The sequence below is a fragment of the Rhinoderma darwinii genome, chromosome 3 (genome assembly GCF_050947455.1).
Source record: "Rhinoderma darwinii isolate aRhiDar2 chromosome 3, aRhiDar2.hap1, whole genome shotgun sequence".
Classification (NCBI taxonomy): Eukaryota; Metazoa; Chordata; class Amphibia; order Anura; family Rhinodermatidae; genus Rhinoderma; species Rhinoderma darwinii.
In genome coordinates, this window is record NC_134689.1 from 182,441,593 (window position 1) to 182,466,099 (window position 24,507).

Here is a 24,507-nt window from a genome sequence, read left to right on the forward strand (position 1 = left end):
GCGATAGTCATGCAATGGAGCGGCCGCAGGCTGGTATTATTAGGCTGGGAAAGCCTAAAAATCATGGCCTTTCCCACCCTGGTAATGCTAGCCTGCTGCTGCTATGTTGGATCTGGCTGGCTATGAAAAATAGGGGGACCCCATGTAATTTTGTAAAAAAAATAATAATAATTAGAAAAAAATGACGTGGTGTGCCCCCCAATTTTTCATAACTAGCCAGTTGCAACATAGCAGCAGCAGACTAGCATTACCAGGATGGGAAGGGTCACGGTTTTTGTGCTTTCCCAGCCTAGTAATACCAGACTGCGGCCGCCCAGGTGTCCGACCGTCACTACAAATGGTTGGATACTGGATCGTATCCGGCTCTTCCCAATACCCCTAGTGGCGGTGGGTACTGGGGTAATAATGGGGGGGTTAATGTTAGCCTTTTCACTGGGCAGTAGTAATATAGTTAAACAAATGGAGACATTAAAGAAAATATTTTATTGAAATAAAAAACCCACACAATCCTCGTTAACCATTTTATTGAGAATTAAAAAAACGTAATTGAAGTACGCTGTTTCTGTAACTTCAGGAGTTATAGCGGGCATCAGCACTAAAAGGGCATAGGGTAGCATGAACTCTTAATACGGCTCTGCTTTTACCCACACCCCCCCCCCCCATGGTCACCTGCTTAACCTCTGCCTCCCCCTATGCACCTCTCCCCCTCCTCTCACAGAGCCTCTGCCACCATCTGTGCCCCCACCACAAATAAAGTTCAAAATACTCGTGTCTCCTGCACCCCATGGAGGTCCCCATGCCACTATTTGTTCCCCAGAGTACCAATTGCTGCCCGCCATTTTACCGGACAAAATAGTGCAGCATGCTGCACTATTTACGTCACTTCATTTTACCTGCAGTGGAAGCTTCTAAGGGTATGTTCACACGGCTTATATTCAGCCGTTATTCGGGCCATAAGCGCCCTGAAAAACAGTTGAAAATACGGGGGGCTAAACGCCTCCAAACATTTACCCATTGATTTAAATGGGGAAAACGTTGTTTCGTTCCCATCGGGCGTTTTTTTTATGTAAAAAAAGAAGTGCATGTCAATTCTTGAGCCGTCTTTGGTGCCGTTTTTGGAGCCATTTTTCAATAGAAAAACAGTTCCAAAAACGGCAGTGAAAAAAATGCATCAAAAAAACGCTTGATGCTTAAAAAATGGCTGATAATCAGAGGCTATTTTCCCTTGAAAACAGCTCTGTATTTTACAGCAGTGGTTTCATATGTAATTAGGGCCATTTACGCCTCGAATTACGCCTGAAAAAACGGCACCGTTACGCCTCCAAACATCTGCCCATTGCTTTCAATGGGATTTACGGTGTTCTGTTCCCACGAGGCGTAATTTTACACGTCGTTTTCAAAATACGGCGCGTAAATAGACGCCGCGTCAATAGAAGTGCAGGTCTTTTCTTGGGACGTTTTTGAAACCATTTTTCATTGAAAAACAGCTCCAAAATCGGCCGTAAAATAAGCAGCGAAAAACGCGAGTTGCTTCAAAAACGTCTGAAAATCAGGAGCCGTTTTCGCTTTATTTTCAGACGTTTTTGAGTTTGCGTGTGAACATACCCTAAGGCTTCTTTCACACCATGGTATGTCTATCAGTTTACTGCATTTGGCAGGAAAGCTCCTAACGCATATGATAAATGGATCCAAAGACCCCCATACACCCAACGGAGGCTAAAAAAAGCCTCTGCTGAGGTGGAATCCGGCAGATTTGTATATTTTTTTGCTGCGTGGAATAGCTTTGAAGGCTGCACTATTCGGCTGGGTTCACACGAGCACATTAACGTCCGTAATGGACGGACGTATTTCGTCCGGAAGTCCCGGACCGAACTCAGTGCAGGGAACCGGGCTCCTAGCATCATAGTTATGTACGATGCTAGGAGTCCCTGCCTCTCTGCAGGACAACTGTCCCGTACTGTAATCATGTTTTCAGTACGGAACAGTAGTTCCACGGAGAGGCAGGGACTCCTAGCATCGTACATAACTATGATGCTAGGAGCCCGGTTCCCTGCACAGAGTTCGGTCCGGGACTTCCGGACGAAATACGTCCGTCCATTACGGACGTTAATGTGCTCGTGTGAACCCAGCCTTCCATGCATATGTATGTGTTTTAAAAAAAAAAAAAAAACATGGGCGCCTATGGGAGAACGGATAGCAGAGACTTTCGTTTTTTAAACCGTTTAATGCATCTCTTGGGAGTTTTGTCAGCACATACATTATATTGATAGAAATACTGTTGTGTTAAAGAGCGTCCAATGCAGATTTGAACGCAGCCCAATGCTGACAATAATAATGCTGCATTATTAGATCTACCACTAAAGTGGCTACAGCTACAACATGGGGCCACTTTTAGATTTCTTTCCAGGGCCACTTTAAACTCCCAATCCGCCCCTGCTGGGAATTATATTCTATCCACTTTTAGGGCACATTCACACGTGGCGGAATTGCTGTTGAATTCCGCTGTGGACAGTCCGCAGTGGAATTCTGCAGCAGCCGTTTTTTTCATGTCTTTCTATACATTTTGAGGAAAGTTAGTTCAGACGTTGCAGAAAATAACTGTGCGGAAATCAGGCTGCGGTGCAGAATTTCCCCTCCGCAGCATGCTCATTCCAAGCGGAATTTCACTGCATATTTCAGCCTTTGCAATGCAAAAACTGAAATCTGTGGCAAGTCCGCTGTGATATCTGCAACGTCTGAATTACATGTCAAATATGCAAATGTTGCTGCAGATTCGTTGCGTAATTGCCCCAAATCTGCACCAACATTTGCAGCGGAAAAATTCCGCCACGTCTGAACGTGCCCTTAGGCTGAGATGACACATCACTTGATTTTACATTGTCTGTTGTTTTAAATAAACCTATATCTCACTATTAGTTTCCTGGTCATAGGACAAACTAATTAGTGTATTATATTTGTCTCAATCAATACCGTTTAATTCCACTACACTAATCAAATTAGTATCTAGGTTTCAATATAATAGGCAGATCTATCGAATTACTGTGCGCATGACGTGCTTCATTTACTTTTGGTAATTCTTTGCAGTAATGTGCAAACTAATATGCACATTTTGAGATTAAAAAAAATTATGCTCCATAAATAACCTCAAATGGGAACTTGGGGGCGTTAAATGTGGGAGTAAAATTCCACTGGTCTTTTCAGGCAATGTACATGTAATTATGTAAAAATATAAATTTAAAGGGGTAGTCTCATGAATACAGCTGCTCTTTGAAACCAAGCTGGCCCAGTGATCATCTGATCGCCATGAGTTTGCCTTCTGAAGCGGTTTTCATATGCCGAAATATTACATATGAAAAAGGGTTGTCTCAGTGAGAGAACCCCTTTAACAGAAGGCTTTTTGTATTATATGTAAAGGAGCGTTGCAACATTTTTCTGTATTACCTGAACTAATAAAGCATTTGGATAACCAGGATAAACCTGGCATGGTATTCCTGAGTATATAAAGATCTGTACGGAATGTGAGTTTACGACACAGGGCAAAAAATATCAAACCACTAGCTGCAGACCGTTTCATTGATGTGTATTCTCATGGGGAATTCTATACGTGGCCAGTATCATCTGTCTGAAATGAAAGGCAATCATCAATATTAACCGCATTACCAATTAATAGATTCCTATTGAATTTTCAGTGCAGTTAACATGCTCAGAGAGAAGAATTCTCAAGTACAATACACTGCTACAGAATTTAAATGAACTGTCTAGACTATATGAGGATGAAACCTATGATGAGTCAGATAAGATATTAGTGGAGTTTATTTGAGTTGCATGCATAAAATTATATGAAACACCTGAAAATAGAACGTATCACCGTAGAACTAGTACAGACTTTTACTTCTTTTTAGCAATGGTAATTACTGCAGTGCTAATGATTTGGTAAAAGTTGAGATACTGTGCAACTGCTTTCATGGATGTGAAAGAGATACTGAGTCATAACTATATAACTATAACATACCGTATATTTAGATATTCAGGAAGATGTACGGTCCCATTTGTTAAATTATTTGAGGAAAGAAATGGGAAGTGGATGTCTATACTGAATCTCCCCCCCAGTCTTCAATTATTTAAAAATCACTGCATTGAGAGAAACTAGACATGGACCGCACATCCACAATATATACATTGACCTGAGCCACCAGGCGTAATTTATAAACATGAACACGAGGTTCTTTGTTAACATTTTGATCAAACTGTATAAGCCCACTTGCCACTTCACAGTGATCTCTTTCAAAGTGGGTCCTTACTCAATCGGTTGCAGTAGGAGCGGTGCTGCGGTGGCAGTGGCCGCCGTGCGGTGCTGCAGCCGATAGAGTAGGGACCTACTTTAAAGAGCTCGCCTTGAAGTGGCAAGTGGGCTAATACAGTTTGATCAAAATGTTAACAAAGAACCTCGTTCATGTTTATAAATTATGCCTGGTGGCTCAGATCAACGAATATATTGTGACTGTGCGGTCCATGTCTCGTTTCTCACAATACTGATATCTAAAAATCACTGATGTTGGTGGGATAAGCCAAAGTTAATGCTAAGAGTCAGGGCTCATTCAGACGAACGTATGTAGGAGTTTTCACGCAGCGAGAGTCCGTTGCGTAAAACTCACTGCATGTCTTATATTGGTACGTTTTCACGCACCTTTGCGCCAATTGTAGTCAATGGGTGCGTGAAAACCACGCACTGCACACGGATGCACATCTGTGTGCGGTGCGTGATATGCGCATCAATTCAATTGAAAATATTTTTTTTTTTAAATATGTGCTTTGCGAATGCGTGAATAACGCTTGCCACTCACAAAGCACACTGATGCATAATGCAACACACACGGACCAGATTCATGAACGTTTTTCACGCGAGTGAATCTGAGATGCTCGTGTGAATGTAGCCTCAGGGTTAGTGTAACCTGAAACACATAATCTATTTATTTTGTCCGTCTGTCTGCAAGTATGTTTGCTTCCTGTACATTTTTTAGAATAAAGAAGAAGGAGATTTTTTTTTTATCACTTGGAGTTGCTGGACATTCCTCTCTTTTACTTCAATGCCAGAGGAAGTTTGGAGCTCTGCAGTTATTCAGTCAGCAGAGCGTTGGCGACTTTTATGCTATATGCTCCTCAGCAGTCAGTGACCCCGCTCTGCAACTTTACCTGGTCTGCCACTTTGTAGCGGAGTTGCTGTGGTTCCTAAATGCTTCTACTTTGCGATAATATCACTCACAGTTGACTTTGGAATTTCTAGGGGGGAAGAAATTTTACGAACAGATTTGTTACACCGGAGGCATCCTGTTACAGTACCACCCTTGGACTCAGTGAGCTCTTTAGAACGACCCATTGTTTCACAAATGTTTGTAAGGCCTGGTTTACACGAGCGTGTGCGTTTTGCGCACGCAAAAAATGCGGCGTTTTGCGTGCGCAAAAGGCACTTAACAGCTCCGTGTGTCATCAGCATATGATGCGCGGCTGCGAGATTTTCGCGCAGCCACCATCATTATGACATTCCGTTTGGATGTTTGTAAACAGAAAAGCACGTGGTGCTTTTCTGTTTACATTCAGAGTTTGACAGCTGTTGCGCGAATCACGCTGTTCGCATGGAAGAGCTTCGGTGTGACCTGCGTGATTTTCACGCACCCATTGAGTTCAATGGGTGTGATGCGCGAACAGCGCACAAATATAGGACATGTCGTGAGTTTTTTTCAGCGGACTCACGCTGAGCAAAACTCAAGGACTGTCTGCATGCCCCCATAGACTTACATAGGTCCGTACGGACGTATATCACGCTCGTGTAAACGAGGCCTAAGGCAGACTCCATGGCTAGGTGCTGGATTTTATACACCTGTGGAAATGGGACTGAATGAAATACTTGAATTCAATGATTAAAGGGAACCTGTCACCAGCATTTCACCTATTAAACCAGAAATACCTGGTGGTAGTGGGTGAAAAATCATTTCTCTATAACCTATAATTGTCTTCTTAGTCGGCTCTGTAGCTTTAGTATTCAGTTTTTTAGTGTTCCAGCACCGTATTCTAATGAGCATAAGAGTCACACCTACGTTGGAAAAAGTAATATCTTCATTCCTAAAGCCTTTCCAAGTTAACCCCCTCCTTACATTTGATTGACAGCACCTCACCTCCCCTCAGCACACACGAAATCCAGTGTTTACACATCGATGTCCTGTTCTGGTGCTTGAGTACAACAGGACACCATAGCAGCGCATGTGCAGTATCTAGATTTGAGACCCCGACGAAGCAGGGAAGGTTGTTGGACCATATATGACAGGGCGCACTATCTCAGACGAGATTTTGGCATTCAGGGCGGGCCAGTTTTTGGTGGTGTGCGGGCATACGAAGAGAAACAAACAAGATTCTTACCATAAAAGGCGCAAAATTTTTGCAGACCGTTATTTATAGTTGGTGGAGGAATTTAGGAGAGGGGATAATGGCATTGAACTTTTGACAGGGGTGAGTACAGTTCAAAAGGTGAAATTCTTGTGACAGGTTCCCTTTAAGAGGTGTGTCCCAATACTTTTCTCCTTATAGTGTATGTTATAGTCTGGATTTTAAGCAGAACCCACCAAAATTGGCTGGATCCACAAATACATATCTAAATTTGATGGCGACTTTAAAGCTAGTCATACACACAAAATTGCGGTCTTCTGAATAGCTATCTTCCTCAAGTCCCCATTAGAGATTCATTCTTGGACTGCTGTAAGGAGAGGGAGATAGGTAAGGGCAAAGAGGTGCCTGTCAGTGGTTATGAGTAATAATCAATGTGAGTTTAAATATGGAACCCCCTATACTACTTTTTTTCCTTCATGTACTAATTTCTGGCTCAAACTTTGGATTTATTCTTAGGGTATGTACACACGGCCTATTTTCGGCCGATTTTTGGGCCGTAAATGGCCGAAAAACGGCCGAAAAATTGGAAGTAGAATGCCTCTAAACATCTGCCCATTGATTTCAATGGGAAAAACTGAATTCTGTTCCGACGAGCCGTTGTTTGTTTGTTTTTTCAAAACGGCCGCATTAAAAAATGCCCACGAAAAATAAGTGCATGTCATTTCTTGAGCCATTTTTGGAGACGTTTTTCATTGACTATAGAAAAACTGCTCCAAAAACGTCCGTAAAAAACACGAGTTTGATTAAAAAACAGCTGAAAATCAGGAGTTTTCCCTTGAAAACAGCTCCGTATTTTTAGAAGTTTTTTGCTACACGTGTGAACATACCCTTAAGCAAAAATGGTTGTAATTAGCTACAGACTATATGTGTGTATTTTATAGTGCTGTCTTATGAATTAGCCAGCCATATCCTTTAATATTATTATTATAATATTGGGGACACATCTGCGGATGTTTAGGGTGTTTTCACTCACAAGTCCTAGATTTGCACCAACTCTAAATACAGTTCTGCTGTTTTTTTCTGGTAACTCACTGCATGTTTCTTCTGCAGATGTATTTGAAGAATGTCTCCCACTGTTCATCACCAATTGAAGAAAATCGATTTGAAGTTACCTTGCCAATACAGCGCCTTGATTTATTAATGGGCCAATTTAACAATGTGTTGCTGACATCCATTTCCGTCTTCATTCAAGGTGACCTGACCATAGCCAATCTAGGCACATCCGAGGGACGCCTTGTACAGGTAACATGAACTGATAGAGATTATGATCCTGATTTCATAATTATACATTATTGTAATGTGCGTAGTTTGGATATATTTGTAAACTATTGAGATTATGCTTGTACTACAGAAGTAATCTTAGTTACCTTTTAATATGACATATTCTGATAAAAAGTAGTTAGTTGACTATATGTCGAACAATATAAGGATTTTCCGCTATACAGAGATTACATTTCTTTGATTTCACTAGACGATCAATCGATCGATCTAGTCTAGATTTGCAAATTTCTCTGAGACACTGTTGATGTGCAACATCAGTCAATTTGTAGATAACAGTAAATTCTCGCATCAGTCTTACCATTCACACTAAGTGAATTGTGATTAGTCATCTCATTCCAATGTTTTAGATGTCATCTAAAGTTTTCCTGTTTGAAAACAAAAACATTAAGTCACCACTTCTCACTTACTGTACTTCAAAACGTAAACTGTAATGCATAAATATTATTCTACTGCCTTAAGCCTCATGCACACGAACGTATTTTTTTCCTCCCGTAAATAATGGCGTAAATACGGGGTCCCTTGTCACACGTATTCGACCTGTATTCCACAAGTATTTACGGACCCGTGCCTGTAAACACGGGTCCGGTGTCACCAGTATTCCACCCGTATTTACAGACCTGTTTTCTCTGCACTAATCGGCAGCCCCTTCTCTCTATCAGTGCTGGAAAGAGAAAAGGGGCAGCCCTTTCGGGCAGAGTTTCCGCAGCGATTGAAAGTAAAAGAAGGTCATACGTACCGTTGTCTTGGTGACGCATCCCTTTTTTTGACATCCAGTACGACCTCCTTGGATGACGCGGCAGTCCATGTTGCATCCTCTGATTGGCCTGTGATTGGCTGCAGCGGTCACATGGGATTAAACGTCATCCCGGGAGGCCGGACTGGAGGAAGAAGCAGGTAAGTTAACTTTTAATACTATTAACTCCAGCGGTAGTCACTGTCCCGGGTGCTGAAAGAGTTACTGCCGATCAGTTAACTCTTTCAGGACCCTGGACAGTGACTATCCCCTGACGTCGCCTAGCAACGCTCCCGTAATTACGGGTGCACACATGTAGCCCCCCGTAATTACGGGAGCCCCATAGACTTCTATGGGCCTGCCCGTGCCGTTATTACGGCCTGAAATAGGACATATTCTATATTTTTCAACGGCACGGGCACCTTCCCGTAAGCATACGGGAAGGTACCCGTGGCCAATAGAAGTCTATGGGCCCGTAATTACGGGCCGTAATTACGGCTCGTACTTATGGACGTTTTTACGTTCATGTGCATGAGGCCTTAAATTGTAATTATATATACTAGTCCTTCACAATGAATTAGAATATCATCACAACGTTAATTAATTTCAGTTATTCAATTCAAAAAGTGAAACTCATATATTATATAGATTCATTACACACAGAGTGATCTATTTCCAGAATTTTTTTTATTTTTTTTTTCATGATTATGGCTAACAGTTAATGAAACCCAAAATTTAGTGTCTCTGAAAATTTGAATACTGGTTAAAAGTTGAAGATTGTCATCTCATGGCATCACACTCTAATCAGCTAATCAACACAAAACACCTGCAAAGGTTTCCTAAGCCTTTAAATGGACCGACAGTCTGGTTCAGTAGGCTACACAATCATGGGGAAGACTGCTGACTTGACAGTTGTCCAGAAGACCGTCATTGACACCCTCCACAAGGAGGGTAAGCCACAAAAGGACATTCCTAAAGAAGCTGGCTGTTCACAGAGTGCTGTATACAAGCATAATAATGGAAGGTTGAGAGGAAGGAAAAAGTGTGATAGAAAAAGGTGCACAAGCAACAGGGATAACCGCAGCCTTGAAAGGATTGTCAAGAAAAGGCCACTCAAGAATCTGGGGGAAATTCACAAGGAGTGGAGTGCGTCTGGAGTCAGTGCTTCAAGAGCCACCACACACAGACGTATCCAGGACATGGACTACAACTTTCACATTCCTTGTGTCAAGCCACTAATGACCCAGAGACAACGTCAGAAGCGTTTTACCTGGGCTAAGGAGAAAAAGGATTGGTCTGTTGCTCAGTGGTGCAAAGTCCTGTTTTCAGATGAAGGGTCTCAGAGTCTGGAGGAAGAGTGGAGAGGCACTCAATCCAAGTTGCTTGTGGTCCAGTGTGAAGTTTCCCCAGTCAGTGATGGTTTGGGGAGTCATGTCATCTGCTGGTGTTGGTCCACTTTGTTATATCAAGTCCAGAGTCAACGCAGATGTCTACCAGGAAATTTTACAGCACTTCATTGGCACTTGGCACCTGCCCACACTGCCAAAAGCACCAATACCTGGTTTAATAACCACAGTATCACTGTGCTTGATTGGCCAGCAAACACGCCTGACCTAAACCCCATAGAGAATCTATGGGATATTGTCAAGAGGAAGATGAGAGACACCAGACCCAACAATGCAGACGAGCTGAAGGCCGCTATCAAAGCAACCTGGGCTTCCATAGCACCTCAGCAGTGCCACAGGCTAATCGCCTCCATGCCATTCAGCATTGATGCAGGAATTCATGCAAAAGGAGCCCCGACCAAGTATTGAGGGCATATATTGTACATACTTTTCAGTAGGCCAACATTTCGGTATTAAAAATCATTTTTTAAATTGGGCTTATATAATATTCTAATTTACTGAGAGACTAAATTTTCGGTTTTCATGAACGGTTAGCCATAATCATCCACATTAAAAGAAAAAAATGCTGGAAATAGATCACTCTGTGTGTAATGAATCTATAGAATATATGAGTATCACTTTTTGAATTTAATTACTGAAATAAATTAACTTTCTGATGATATTCTAATTCATTGACAAAGACTAGTATATATTTTAAAAAAAAGCAGAGAATTTTTCGAGCACTCTCCTTCTCCTCCAGCTCTTATTGACTAGTGAAATTCCTCTACAGTTGTGATGCTCCCACCAATTCCTCAAGCTGTACTTGACACCTTGAGAGGGACCATTAGGGCTCATTCAGATGAGTGTATAAGTTGTCCGTGTGACTGCCATTAAAACCACGGCCGTCACACGGACACATGTATTTCAATGGGGCTGTTCACACGACCGTTGTTTCAACAGAGCGTGTGATAGGTCTGTGAAAAGATAGGACATGTCCTATTTTCTTGCGTTTCACGCATCCCTCCATAGACTCTGGCCTATGGAGATCCGTGATAATGCAACCCACATGGGTGCACCTCGGACGTGAAAAACTGGAGTTTTTCACATCCGAAGTTGCCCACGCTCGTCTGAATGTGGCCTTAGAATGATTAAGTCATGCTTGAGCTTAGTTCTCTTTAACAAAATACAGAGCCTTCAAAATCCAGGTGTCTTCTAGATATTGTTGGAACCTGTAAAGTTTTCTTTTATTATTTGTTAATATATTTTACACAAAGCGACTCGCGTCTAAAACCATGACCAAGAAATGTAAATAAGGTTGGCACTTTCACACATAGAATTAGCCAATGTAATAGTTTATTACAGCTTGATTTCTTTCTTCAATTATTGGTGTATTGACATGTCATTTTAAAGGCCTATAACACAGACCTATTATTATTCAGATCTCAATGATACTGAATACCTGCAGCTACGGTTGCATGTAAGCAATATCATTCATGGCTGTAAAAACTGATAATTCAGGTGTGCATGGAAGATTATTATTATTATTATTATTATTATTATTATTATTATTATTATTATTATTATTATTATTATAGAAATGATTGCCTCATGATAAGGCCATTTTCACACCACAGTATTTTGGTCAGTACTTTTCTTCAGTATTTGGAATCCAAAACTAGGAGTAAGGCCCCATGCACACGACCGTGTTTTTGCGGCCGCAATTCCCCCGAAAATCCACGGGAGAATTGCGGCCCCATTCTTTTCTATGGGGCCATGCACACGACCGTAGTTTTTGCGGTCCTTGCACGGCCCGGGAGCCCGGACCGCAGAAAGAACGGGCATGTCTTATTACGGCCCTGTTCTGCGGTCCGGGCTCATTGAAAACAATGGCGGCGGCCATGTGCATGTCCCGCGATTTGCGGGCGGCCTGCGGCTGACAGTCTGCAGCCGGCCGACCCGAAAATCACGGCCGTGCACACGGCTACGATCGTGTGCATGAGGCCTAAGAAACAAACAGGGAAAGTATAATTGGAAGATTTGTAACTATATCCATATTTTCAACCCACTCCTGGTTTTGGCTTACAAATACTAAAGCAAAATATTGACCAAAATACCGTGAAAGTGTCCTATAATTAATGTTGTTGTTTGTTGGCAGGCCAAAGGATGTATGAGTGCTTTGACGATAAGTTCACTATATAAGTGACAGTTGGTAATAGATAGTGCCTAACTGTGATTCACAATAGTGGGGCTAACTCTAAGGCCTGTGTTATAACATGATCAGCTTAAAAAAAAATCACAATTTTACAAGTGACGCCTTGCACTAATATTTTACTATCAATAATTACCTAGTTTAATTTTGTATTATTATTATTATTATTAATAATAATAATAATAATAATAATAATAAAGTTCCCTTTACAAGTCTAAGTGATTCTGGATTCAGTGATTTAGTAATTCTCACTAAGATCCACATAGAACTGACGACGCCCACAGATGCCTTCCTGGCATCCTCAGCAGAAGATACGTGTCATTTATTTCTATTCTTTAAAAGGAATGTACCTTTAGAAAATGACATATAGGTTTTACAATAAACATTATGACTTCACATTAATAAAATGTGTATATATATATATATATATATATATATATATATATATATGCTACCGTTCAAAAGTTTGAGGTCACCCAGACAATTTTGTGTTTTCCATGAAAACTCACACTTATATTTATCAAATGAGTTGCAAAATGACTAGAAAATATAGTCAAGACATTGACAAGGTTAGAAATGATGATTTTCTCCTTCAAACTTTGCTTTCGTCAAAGAATGCTCCATTTGCAGCAGTTACAGCATTGCAGACCTCTGGCATTCTAGCTGTTAATTTGCTGAGGTAATCGGGAGAAATGTCACCCCATGCTTCCAGAAGCCTCTCCCACAAGTTGGATTGGCTTGATGGGCACTTCTTGCGTACCATACGGTCAAGCTGCTCCCACAACAGCTCTATGGGGTTTAGATCTGGTGACTGCGCTGGCCACTCCATTACAAATAGAATACCAGCTGCCTGCTTCTGTGTGGCTTTTTCTTTGCCACTCTGCCCTGAAGGCCAGCATCCCGGAGTCGCCTCTTCACTGTAGACGTTGACACTGGCGTTTTGCGGGTACTATTTAATGAAGCTGCCAGTTGAGGACCTGTGAGGCGTCTATTTCTCAAACTAGAGACTCTAATGTACTTGTCTAAGAACAAGAATAGACTGTCGAGTTTCACATGAAAGCTCTCTTTTTCTAGCCATTTGGAGAGTTTAATCGAACCCACAAATGTAATGCTCCAGATTCTCAACTAGCTCAAAGGAAGGTCAGTTTTATAGCTCCTCTAAACAGCAAAACTGTTTACAGCGGTGCTAACATAATTGCACAAGGGTTTTCAAGTGTTTTCTAATCATCCATTAGCCTTCTAACACAGTTAGCAAACACAATGTACCATTAGAACACTGGAGTGATGGTTGCTGGAAATGGGCCTCTATACACCTATGTAGATATTGCATTAAAAACCAGACGTTTGCAGCTAGAATAGTAATTTAGCACATTAACAATGTATAGAGTGTATTTCTGATTAATTTAATGTTATCTTCATTGCAAAAAACTGTGCTTTTCTATCAAAAATAAGGAGATTTCTAAGTGACCCTAAACTTTTGAACGGTAGTATATATATATGTGTGTGTGTGTGTGTGTGTGTGTGTGTGTGTGTGTGTGTGTGTGTGTGTGTGTGTGTGTGTGTGTGTGTGTGTGTGTGTGTGTGTGCGTATCATATTTTGGCTTAAAATGGAATACTGTGTAGATTGATTTCACCAAAATATAGATGACAAAAAATTTATTATTTCTAAACTACGACTGATGTTTTTAGTGAGAAGCCTGGAGTTGTCATTAGTAGCGTATTTCGCAAGATGTTTTGGCAAAACAAGTGTTAGGGCTTGTCTCCTGTTCACTTGCAGTTTTGAATGTGCAATGTGAATATGACAAAGCAGACAGGTAATATAGTTCTTGAGGCAGCTGCCAAGTAGAAAGAGGAAAAGAGAAACAATTTCACTTCCTTCCTATCCTGCAACTTGGTGAAAAGCTTTCTATGCTAGTTTTTTTTTTTTCTGAAAAGTTGCAGCTGTGTGAGCCTGTCACATTGTTAGGTTCCAGACTGTGGCTGGGAAACAGTGCTAGGAGTACAGCTGTTGGGTGCAAAGTGAATCAGGTATTTTACAATGGATATTTTTCTGGAAAGCGTAAAAACCGAGTAGCACTGGCAGTTAATATCGCCTCTCCACTGTAAAAGAATGTCAGCAAGGTAATTAGATATTTCAACAGAAATGTGAAAGGCATGTCAGAATTTATTTCATGATGAACTTGTTAAACTGTAGATTGGGTCACTTATTATAAACTAGCTCTTGTGTTCATTATATGCGAGAATCAGTGCATGAAGCATAAGAAGCATCGAATGACAGCTCTTCCTTACACAATGAACTTGGTGCAAACATTAAAACATAGTCTAACAACCAAGGAATGGCCCTATCCCTTCTGTTCAATAATTGCAATTTAGAATTGGTTTTAATGCTACTAAATATATAGTCATTTTAGGGGGTTGTCCGGTTTCAGCAAATTAATGTTATTTTTTGTATAATTAAAATTCTACCATTTTCCAATATACATTCTGTATTAATTCCTCATGGTTTTCAAGATCCCTCCTTGTTGATATTCAGTGAGAACATTCATTGTTTGCTTCTACTTGATAAAATTCTGTCCATGGTCATGTGATGGAAACACAGGTGCACATCTCGTTACAGTTACAATATCTGTATCAGTGCTGTGTCTTCTAACGATCCCAGCACCTGTGTGTCCATCACATGACCATGGACAGAATTGTATCCACTAGAAGTAAGGCATTAAGGTTCTACTCAATAACAACAAGCAGAGATCTTGAAAATCATAAGGAATTAACACAGAAAGTATATTGGAAATTTGTATAACTTTTAATAACACAAAAACCCCTACAACCTGCAAATTACAAAAATCATTCATACATACCATAATATAAATGTAGGCAGAGTTTAAAGGGGTTGTCCACCTTCTGACAACTGATGACCTATCCACCGGATAGGTCATCAGTATGTCATCGGTGCGAGTCCGACACCCAGACCCCGCACCGATAAGCCGCTCTGGTGGCCTGCGGGCACCGGATGTTGTGGCATATAATGCTATGTATGGAGCCCGGAAGCAGTTGGCTCCGTACATAGCATAGCGGCCGTGCTGCAGAACTGCAGGTCTGCTCCTATTCACTTGAATAGGAGCAGAGCTGCAGTACTGATGCTCGGCCGCTATTCCGTGGCCAGAGCTAAGTGCTTCCGGCTTGTACGTCCGGTTCACGGAGGCACCGGACCAGCTTATCTGTGCGGGGCCCGGGTGTCGGACCCCCGCAGACGATATACTGATGACCTATCCAGTGGATAGGTCATCAGTTGTCAGAAGCTGGAAAACCCGTTTAAGGCTAGGTCCACAGAGCAGTTGTCGGTGCAGATGCTGCATGAATTTTGGACAAAAAGGAAACATATAAGTTATTCTTTATACAAGAATCCCGATTTGCTAAAAAATGGGGTGTACATAGGGACACTTTCTATGTTACTAAATGGCCTTATATACTGTTAACAGTTAGGCCTTGTTCACATCTGTGTTAGAGGCTCCATTAGGGACCTCCATCGCAGATCTGGCTGAGATTACCGGAGACAAAAGCCTATCATGCTGTTCTATTGTCTCCGGTAAAATCACGGACACCCCCACGAAAAGCCGACGGAAAATTTAGTCAATTAATTCCATCGGCCGCCGGTGGTGTCCATTGTGCAACGGAACCGCTGCTTCTGTTATTTCTTTGTTCTGCTCATCTGATGGAGCAGGACACCGAAACATGCCAACGCAGGTGTGAACTAAGCCTTGCAATCTTATGGCACAAACATAATTCAATGGAGAAAACATAAAGGCAGTTATAGGGACAGATTCTGATATTGTGTAAAAACTGTCATTCATTTGAGTGATGTCTGCAATTAATGCTCCTCTGCTTATGACAATTGTCTGACAAATTGAAACAAGCACAAATTCTATGCTAGGTCTATCCTGTTGAACATTTTTCTACTTTTGCAAGCAAAATGTGGTTGTTTATATAGGTATGGCATGTCCCTGTCACTTCCCCGCAACATTTTGCATAGCACAGTGTATCAGTGTACCTTTAATCCACTGATACTTGTAAGACCACATGCCACTTATATTATGTCAGATGTTGTGTAAACGTATAGATAAAGTACAACTATGGGAAAAATGTATCAAAATAGGTTTCAAATGAAAAATTTTTGGTCCAGCAAATGATATATGACCATTGAAGATCTTTTCTGTTTTTTTTTAGGTTGTTGTTTCTCGTTCTAGTCATGCTCAACCTCATGTTGATATTCCACTTGATACACGTCCTGTTTCTCCAACAGTGGTTATTAATGATACGTCAAAAGATAATGGATACATCTTAGTTAGCACAGGAATGAAGGTAAGGCAGTGTCTCTGTAGTTATTACGAATATCATTGTATACACAATACTACATAACAGGATTTTCGCTATCAATACTTTGCATCACTGAAACATAACCTTAGTAATGGAAATAATAAAATAGATTGATTGAATGTGATTGATCTAAACATGTATGGACAAAATGTTTTATTCAAGAGATATTTTCTTTGTTATATCTGATTGTATTTATACAGTTAATATAATTTCATACTATAGGTCACCAATTTCTGTAGTTATAACACTAAGTCAAGCATAGGACCCAAACAAGAAGGCATATGTCATCATCACCATCATGGGGAAGAGGCCATACTAAAATCAGTATTCTTTATTTTTTTACTATCTACTGATTGTGAATGATACTCTGTAAGTAGTGATAGATAGGAAAACTCCACTATGGGTAAAGCAATGATGGGAAAAAATGGTATCTTGTTCCTATCCTATCAAATGTAAATGCAGATATTATGCTGTGTCTGTATGTCTGGTTGGAACCTGTTAATAGCTTAAGAAACCTGTCTTTATCTCAGTTAGGCCTCATGCACATGCTGGGGCCTTGTGCACAAACTCTGTATAGAGGGACACATAGTCCCCGTGGCTCCATACTATGGTAAAGAATAGTACCAAAATTGGCAACTTGAAGAGTAAAGAGAATCTTGTGCTATCACGTCAAGCATAGGAATAATCAATGATGTCATTGACAGCAGAAAGCATTTATTCATTACTAAATATGTATATGTATTACAGGTAATGAAGGTTCCAGTAATAGGCCTTGGGTGTGAACAGCACAGGTCCTGCAGCAATTGCATCTCAACACCTGAATATATGAAGTGCGGCTGGTGCAAAGATCACTGTTCCACAAAAAAGAATTGTTCAAAAGAAGAATGGACTCAAGAAGTCTGCTCTCCAGTCGTGAGTAAGGTAAAAAATATCATGAATATACTAAAATTGCTTACATATGCCAAAATTATTAGTAAATTTTTGTGTATGAGTTGCCACAACTCTTATTGGTGATTTAACTGTTTGGTATGTGTCGTAGATCATTTCTTTTACTATTACATATTTCCTAACTTTCCCATTTTAGGAAATAATCTCTGTTACTCACTCATAGATTACAGAGCTCTGATGCTAAAATCCCACCACTCTCTGGCATAATTTTATTCCTATATGCTAAATTAAGAATTTTTCTAAACAGTCTTCATTAAAAATGTCTTACCATTTAGCTGCAGTAGAGACTGTGCAACTCTTTCACTTAGCTGGTCCAACAGAACACTGCTCCTGTCAGGGGCCATTTCATCTACTCTCTCTGCTCTCCCCATCCCTTCTCCATGTAGGGGGAATAGGTTGTACACAGCAGATCAGAGTGTGGAGAGGACAAAAGCTTCCAAGTGTTCAAGGAGGGCAGATCACACAGACTGAACTGTATCCGAGTGTAGATAGGGAGAAAGGGGGAAATCACACAGGCAATTAAGAGAGAAAGCAGTACAGAAATGAAGCTGTGCTGATCCATAAGAGCCAGTGAAGACAGCAGCATCCTGGACACGCAGACCTTACATCCATCATATATTACTGGGAGGGGCACTTCCACATTAGAAAAGTCTGAAACCAGGAACAAGTTGAAAACTCAATATCCGGGGTCTGAGAATGAATAAAGGAATGTAGATTGCAGCCTGAAACTTAGTACAACTTTTTAACCACTAAAAGATGTACAAATATTTTTTATGTAAAAGGTGTCCAAAACTATTTAAAGACTTACATATGATTTTTATCATGGCCCACAAGAGACAGGCTTACACTCCCAGTTTCTTGCCATCAACAGCTTTACACAGCTTTCACAAATTTAATAGTATTAATAAGAATACATTTCAGTTGTTTTATAGATGTATAAACTTTCTCCAATTCATGCAAAACACCTGAGACCTGCCCCTATCACGCCCTGTATTGTATCAGGGGAAGTCCAGCTAAATGCTCATTTTGCCCATTATTTCAAGGAGAGGGAGATGAGCTGCTGGTGCTCAATAGGATCATGTGTTAAGTCTGACCAACGTTTCCCATAATGAATTAGATTGTTGGTGAATCTCTCTAAAAATAAGCAAGTCTACCAAATCCTTTGGCCATTGGCCAACTAGTTTTGGTATTTTGGTAAGAGTGGAATAAGTCCTAAGAATTATTCAGGAATGCCATGGTGGGTTCAAGCAATACATTTAACACAAAAAAATGAGTATGGATAGCACATCAACGCAAACACCTGCAAATGTGAGCCTGCTTTGTCAGTAGAGCTGCATGGGGTCCGGGTGTTGTGACCGTAATATGGCCATGTGATACCACCAATGATTATCATTTATATGTTCCCTATATAGTCCATAGTCTGTTTTCATTTAATATGCTTCTAAATGATAGACAAATTACATTAAAAAGAGCATTTTCACATAGGCAATGGATGTAGTTATATAAGCTAGATTTCCCACAGCCCATCCCCATGTTTTATCATATTAACAGTTTTATACTATTTTTATTCATTTAATTAGATCCATTTCCAGATGTAGTGATTAATGCAACTAGACAAATCATTTGAAATGCCAATGCATTGGCCAGACTGCTTATGTAAAATGTATCTGTCACACGGAAATGACAGGAAGATTTTATTTGTTTATCTCTCATAGCATTTTTTCTCTAAGATTAAGTCCCTTCAGGCTAAACAAATGATGATAAAATGAAAGCAATGAAAAGCTTTTTTATTTTTTATTTTACTATATAACTTAAAGGAGTATACCCAACTTTGAACATTTATGGCATATCCATGGGATGATAGAGCTGGGACCCACATCTGTCAGACACAGTCACCACTTATCACCTGAATGAAGGATTGTCGTTTCTCCTTAATTGTTTACCCTGGCACTGCACCATACATTTGGCTGTGGCTGTGTCTGGTACTGCATTTCAGTCTTGTTCATTTGAATAGGACTGAGCTGCAGTACCAAGCACAGCCACAAACAAATGTACAGTGCAGTGCCTGGGTAAACAACAAAGGGAACACGGCGCTTGCCCTTCATCCTAAGCAGGGTTGCCAACCGTCCGTAAATTCCTGGACAGTCTGTAAAAATAAGGGTCTTTTTTCCAGTGTCTGTAAAAAACTATTTGATGCGTCCATGATTTTTGTGAAGTTCAGTGAGTTTGCGCCATTTATTGGGATTGTAATTATCATTGGTTGAGAGGTCACAGTACATGCTGCTAATTTGTTCATATTACTATTCTAAGCTTTAGACATATATTACTTATAATCTTTATGATTCAATGTGGTTTGCCAAATAGTCTGTAAAAAATGTTTGCTGTCCATGATTAAGTTGTCCTGAAAAAAAAAAAATTAGGTTGGCAATCTTGATAGGAAGGATCGGCCATTATTATTACGGTCCAGGAAATCCCCTTTAAGTATTAATATTCTTTAGAATATTTCTGCTCTAAAGTAAGCACAAGCTCTGCACAAGCTGTGAGCCAAGGGCATACTGGCCAAAGATGCAGGCCATGTGTCTACTATGGGGCCCTAGGTTGGTCTTCCTCTCCTTTGCTACTGGGTCATGACATTCCTTACAGGAATCGTCTCTTCAGAAGAACTGCATTTTAACAAAGGGAGACTTGGCCCAAGAATCATGTAAAAGGTGGGGGGGGCACAACCTCGCACTAAGAGAGGGGCCCCATTTTGATATTTTCTATGGGGCCCACTGTCTTCTATCTACGCCACTGCTCTTACATGTCATATATGTGTTCAGCTTTTGTAAGATAAATTCTTGTCTAAAGCAAGCCATAGATATAAACATGTCCCCACAATATAACAAGCATTCCAATTCTTATGTTGGAGCTACTCAGCAGCAGAAAATCACAGTAAAACACCATAATTATTTGTGTAAAAAATCCAACAGTGTTTTTCTTCATAGACTATAATTGGAGTTGAACTTTAAATACAAGTTTTCCTTATATTCTGTTGCCGTGTTGCCTTATAATAAAAAGAACACTTGGCCAATAGCTGTGACCATGGGCGTAGCCTCATGGGCCATGGTGCAAGAATTCAGTTTGGATCCCCCTACCCCTCCCCAATACTACCAGACCCCTGCGCACGCCTATTTCCAGCCGCCTTGCCCGACAGCAACCATGAATGACCCCACAGTATAATGCACCCCATAGCTACCTCCACAGTATAATGCCCCCATAGCTGCCCCCACAGAGTATAATGCCCCCATAGCTGCCCCACACAGTATAATGTCCCCATAGCTGCCCCCACACAGTATAATGCCTCCCATACAGTATTATGCCCCCCATAGCTGCCCCCACACAGTATAATACCCCCATATAGTATAATGCCCCCCATAGCTGCCCCCACACAGTATAATGCCCCCATACAGTATAATTACTCCCATAGCTGCCCACACAGTATAATGCCCCCAAAGCTGCCCCCACACAGTATAATGCCCCTCATAGCTGCCCCCACATTATATTGCCTCCCATAGCTGCCCCCATATTATATTGCAACCCATAGCTGCCCCACAGTATAATCCTTTTCTTCCTCTGCACTGTGCTGTGAGTGACTCGGCACAGACAGGCCGATCACAGCGTGATCACAGCGTGATGACCTCACTACATCGCGCCTGTCTGTGCCGAGCCACTCACGGCACAGTGAATGCTGGAGCAAGGCTCCAGCATAGAATGGAAATGTATCTGCATCGTGGGGACGCAGATACAGTTGGAAGCGTGACCAGCATGGTCAGCACTACGTGGCAACGGGGACCCCCCTGGCTTAGCGGCCCGGTCACAACTGCGACCATTGCGACCCCTATAGCTACGTCACTGGCTGTGACCATCTAGAAATTCCTCTGTCATTCTCTTTAACTGCATTGTTTAAAAGAGAAAATAATTGGACTATGTGGAGGATGTTATATAGGTATTTTGTGCATTATACTGTGCAATATATCATCCTGATGTAATAAATGTGTATGTGATTTGATGAACCTCGATTAAAAAAATAATTAAAAAAAAAGGTTTATCAAGTGCTTAATAAATATGGAAAAAAAAATGACCTAGAGAGTTCCCAGAACCCTTTTACTCTAGTTTTTAATTTATGACACATACTATCTGGTTTCCTAATTCTTTATTTTATACATCATGGCAAAACCATCTGGAAAAACTATACCAGAACCATGGTGCGTCACACAAATATGGATGTTATGTACATGTTACATTATAATAATGTTGCTAATATTATGAATATTATTATTATTATTATTATTATTATTATTATTGGTATTCCCCATTCTACAAGTGGGAGAAGTGTGATAATAATCTGCACAGCCTTGTTTGTCCTAAGGGAACCTTTGCAGGATAAAGTTTTCTCTTATCAGTATTAGGGTATGTGCACACACACTATTACGTCCGTAATTGACGGACGTATTTCGGCCGCAAGTAGTGGACCGAACACAGTGCAGGGAGCCGGGCTCCTAGCATCATAGTTATATACGATGCTAGGAGTCCCTGCCTCGCTGCAGGACAACTGTCCCGTACTGTAATCATGTTTTCAGTACGGGACAGTAGTTCCACGGAGAGGCAGGGACTCCTAGCATCGTACATAAGTATGATGCTAGGAGCCCGGCTCCCTGCACTGTGTTCGGTCCACTACTTGCGGCCGAAATACGTCCGTCAATTACGGACGTAATTAGTGTGTGTGCACATACCCTTAGAGTTTGTATTTTCTCAATGCACCTAAAGCTACAGATTGAAATAACACCACCAGCAGATCCATTAACCCCTTAAGGACACGGCCAATTTTGGCCTTGAGGACAGAGCAATTTTTTTAGATTTCCCTCTTTGCATCCCGACGCTCATAACTCTTATTTTTTGTACGACGTAGTTGTATGAGACTTTGTTTTTTGTGGTACGAGTTGTACTTTATGTAGGTACCATTTTTTGGTACAAATACATTATCGTTTAATTTTTATACATTTTTATTTTGGCGAAAATGCAGAAAAAAAAGCAGTTCCGCTGCAGTTTTAATATTTTTTTTTTTACACCATACACCGATCATCATAAATAATGTTATACATTTGTTGTACAGGTTGTTACTGTCGTGGCGATACCAAATATGTCTATATTATTTCATGTTTTGGGACTTATATTTTAAAAAGTTTATTTATTATAAAAAAACGTGTGTTTGTGTATTTTTTTTTACTTTTTATTTATTTATTTATTTATCATTAATTTTTTTTTACATTCATTTAACTTTTTTTTTTTAATCCCATAAAGGGATTTATCATTTTGATTTTGATTTTTCAGCTGCAATGTACTGGCATAGATCTTTATGCCAGTACATTAGCCTGTTACTGATTGTACGCAGGGAGTTGTTAGGGCATACCTCAGTATGCCCTAACAACAGGAAATATGTTCAGACAGCCCTGGGGTCCTTCAATGGACCCTGGGCTGTCTGGCCATATGAGTTGTGGGCGTTGATCGCGTCACAGTTATTTTCTGTGACGCGATCAAAGTGCAGTCCCCTCTCCTTGAACGCCGCAATCAGCTTTGATCACGGCATTCAAGGGGTTAACGGCGGAGAGAAGATGTTTTTCACCTCTCCGCTGTCAGAGCGGGGCCGTGGCTGTGTATTACAGCCGTTGCGCCGCTCTTGATCGCGTGCAAGGACGGCTGTCGCACAGGACGAGAATGCTCGTCCTAATGCGCGAAGTACTCGCCGCTCAGGACGAGCATTCTCGTCCTGTGTCGGCAACCAGTTAAACAGCCACTGAATATTTACAATAATATCAGTATATCAGTAAATTGCTAGTTATACACTCTTCTAATATAATCCTATACTACATGTTAGTTGCCAGTGAATTGTTGTAGGTTATTTAAAGAGGCTCTGTCATCACATTCTAAGTGGCCTATATTCTACATGATGTGATTGGCGCTGTAATGTGGATTACAGCAGTGTTTTTTATTTAGAAAAACGATCATTTTTGATGGAGTTATGACCTATTTTAGCTTTATGCTGATGAGTTTCTTAATGACCAACTGGGCGTGTTTTACTTTTTGACCAAGTGGGCTTTGTTGAGAGAATTGTATGACGCTGACCAATCAGTGACCAATCAGCGTCATACACTTATCTCCATTCATTTACACAGCAGCATCGTGTTCTTACTAGATCACTATGTGCAGCCACATACACACACATTAATGTTAGGCTGGATTCACACGAGCGTGGCGTTTTTGCGGACGCAAAAACCCGGCGTTTTGCGCGCACAAAAACCACTTGACAGCTCCGTGTGTCATCAGTGTATGATGCGCGGCTGCGTGATTTTCGCGCAGCCGCCATCATAGAGATGAGGCTAGTCGACGTCAGTAAATAGTCACTGTCCAGGGTGCTGAAAGAGTTAACTGATCGGCAGTAACTCTTTCAGCACCCTCGACAGTGAATTCCAATCACAATATCGATCAACCTGTTAAAAAAAAAAAAAAAGACGTTCGTACTTACCGAGAACTTCCCTCCCGGCCGTTGCCTTGGTGACGCGTCCCTCTCTTGACATCTGGCCCCATCTCCCTGGATGACGCGGCAGTCCATGTGACCGCTGCAGCCTGTGCTTGGCCTGTGATTGGCTGGAGCTGTCACTTGGACTGAATTGTCATCCTGGGAGGTCAGACTGGAGGAAGAAGCAGGGAGTTATCGGTAAGTCAGAACTTCTTTTTTATTTACACGTTCATGTATATTGTGATCGGAAGTCACTGTCCAGGGTGCTGAAACAGTTTAACTCTTTCAGCACCCTGGACAGTGACTATCTCCTGACGTCGCATACCGGAAACATTTTTGCCGGGTTCGGTCAAAACGAGTTCGGCCGAACCCGGTGAAGTTCGGTTCGGTTGTCCGGGTTCGCTCATCTCAAAGACACTCCGTTTGGATGTTTGTAAACAGAAAAGCACGTGGTGCTTTTCTGTTCACATTCAGAGTTTGACAGCTCTTGCGCGAATCACGCAGTTCGCACGGAAGTGCTTCCGTGCGGCATGCATGGTTTTCACGCACCCATTGACTTCAATGGGTGCGTGATTCGCGA

The 24,507-nt window shown here is 41.1% G+C and overlaps 1 protein-coding gene across 2 annotated transcripts in view; it reads left to right on the forward strand.

Moving 5' to 3' along the window:
* MET (MET proto-oncogene, receptor tyrosine kinase) overlaps nucleotides 1–24,507 on the forward strand; it is a 150,942-nt gene that overhangs the window by 65,121 nt on the left and 61,314 nt on the right. For both annotated transcript variants that reach the window (XM_075857120.1, XM_075857122.1), the window contains exons 3-5: nucleotides 7,492–7,683; nucleotides 16,274–16,408; nucleotides 17,171–17,344. In XM_075857120.1, the coding sequence (XP_075713235.1) occupies nucleotides 7,492–7,683; nucleotides 16,274–16,408; nucleotides 17,171–17,344 (501 nt within the window). The remainder of the gene's footprint in view (nucleotides 1–7,491; nucleotides 7,684–16,273; nucleotides 16,409–17,170; nucleotides 17,345–24,507) is intronic.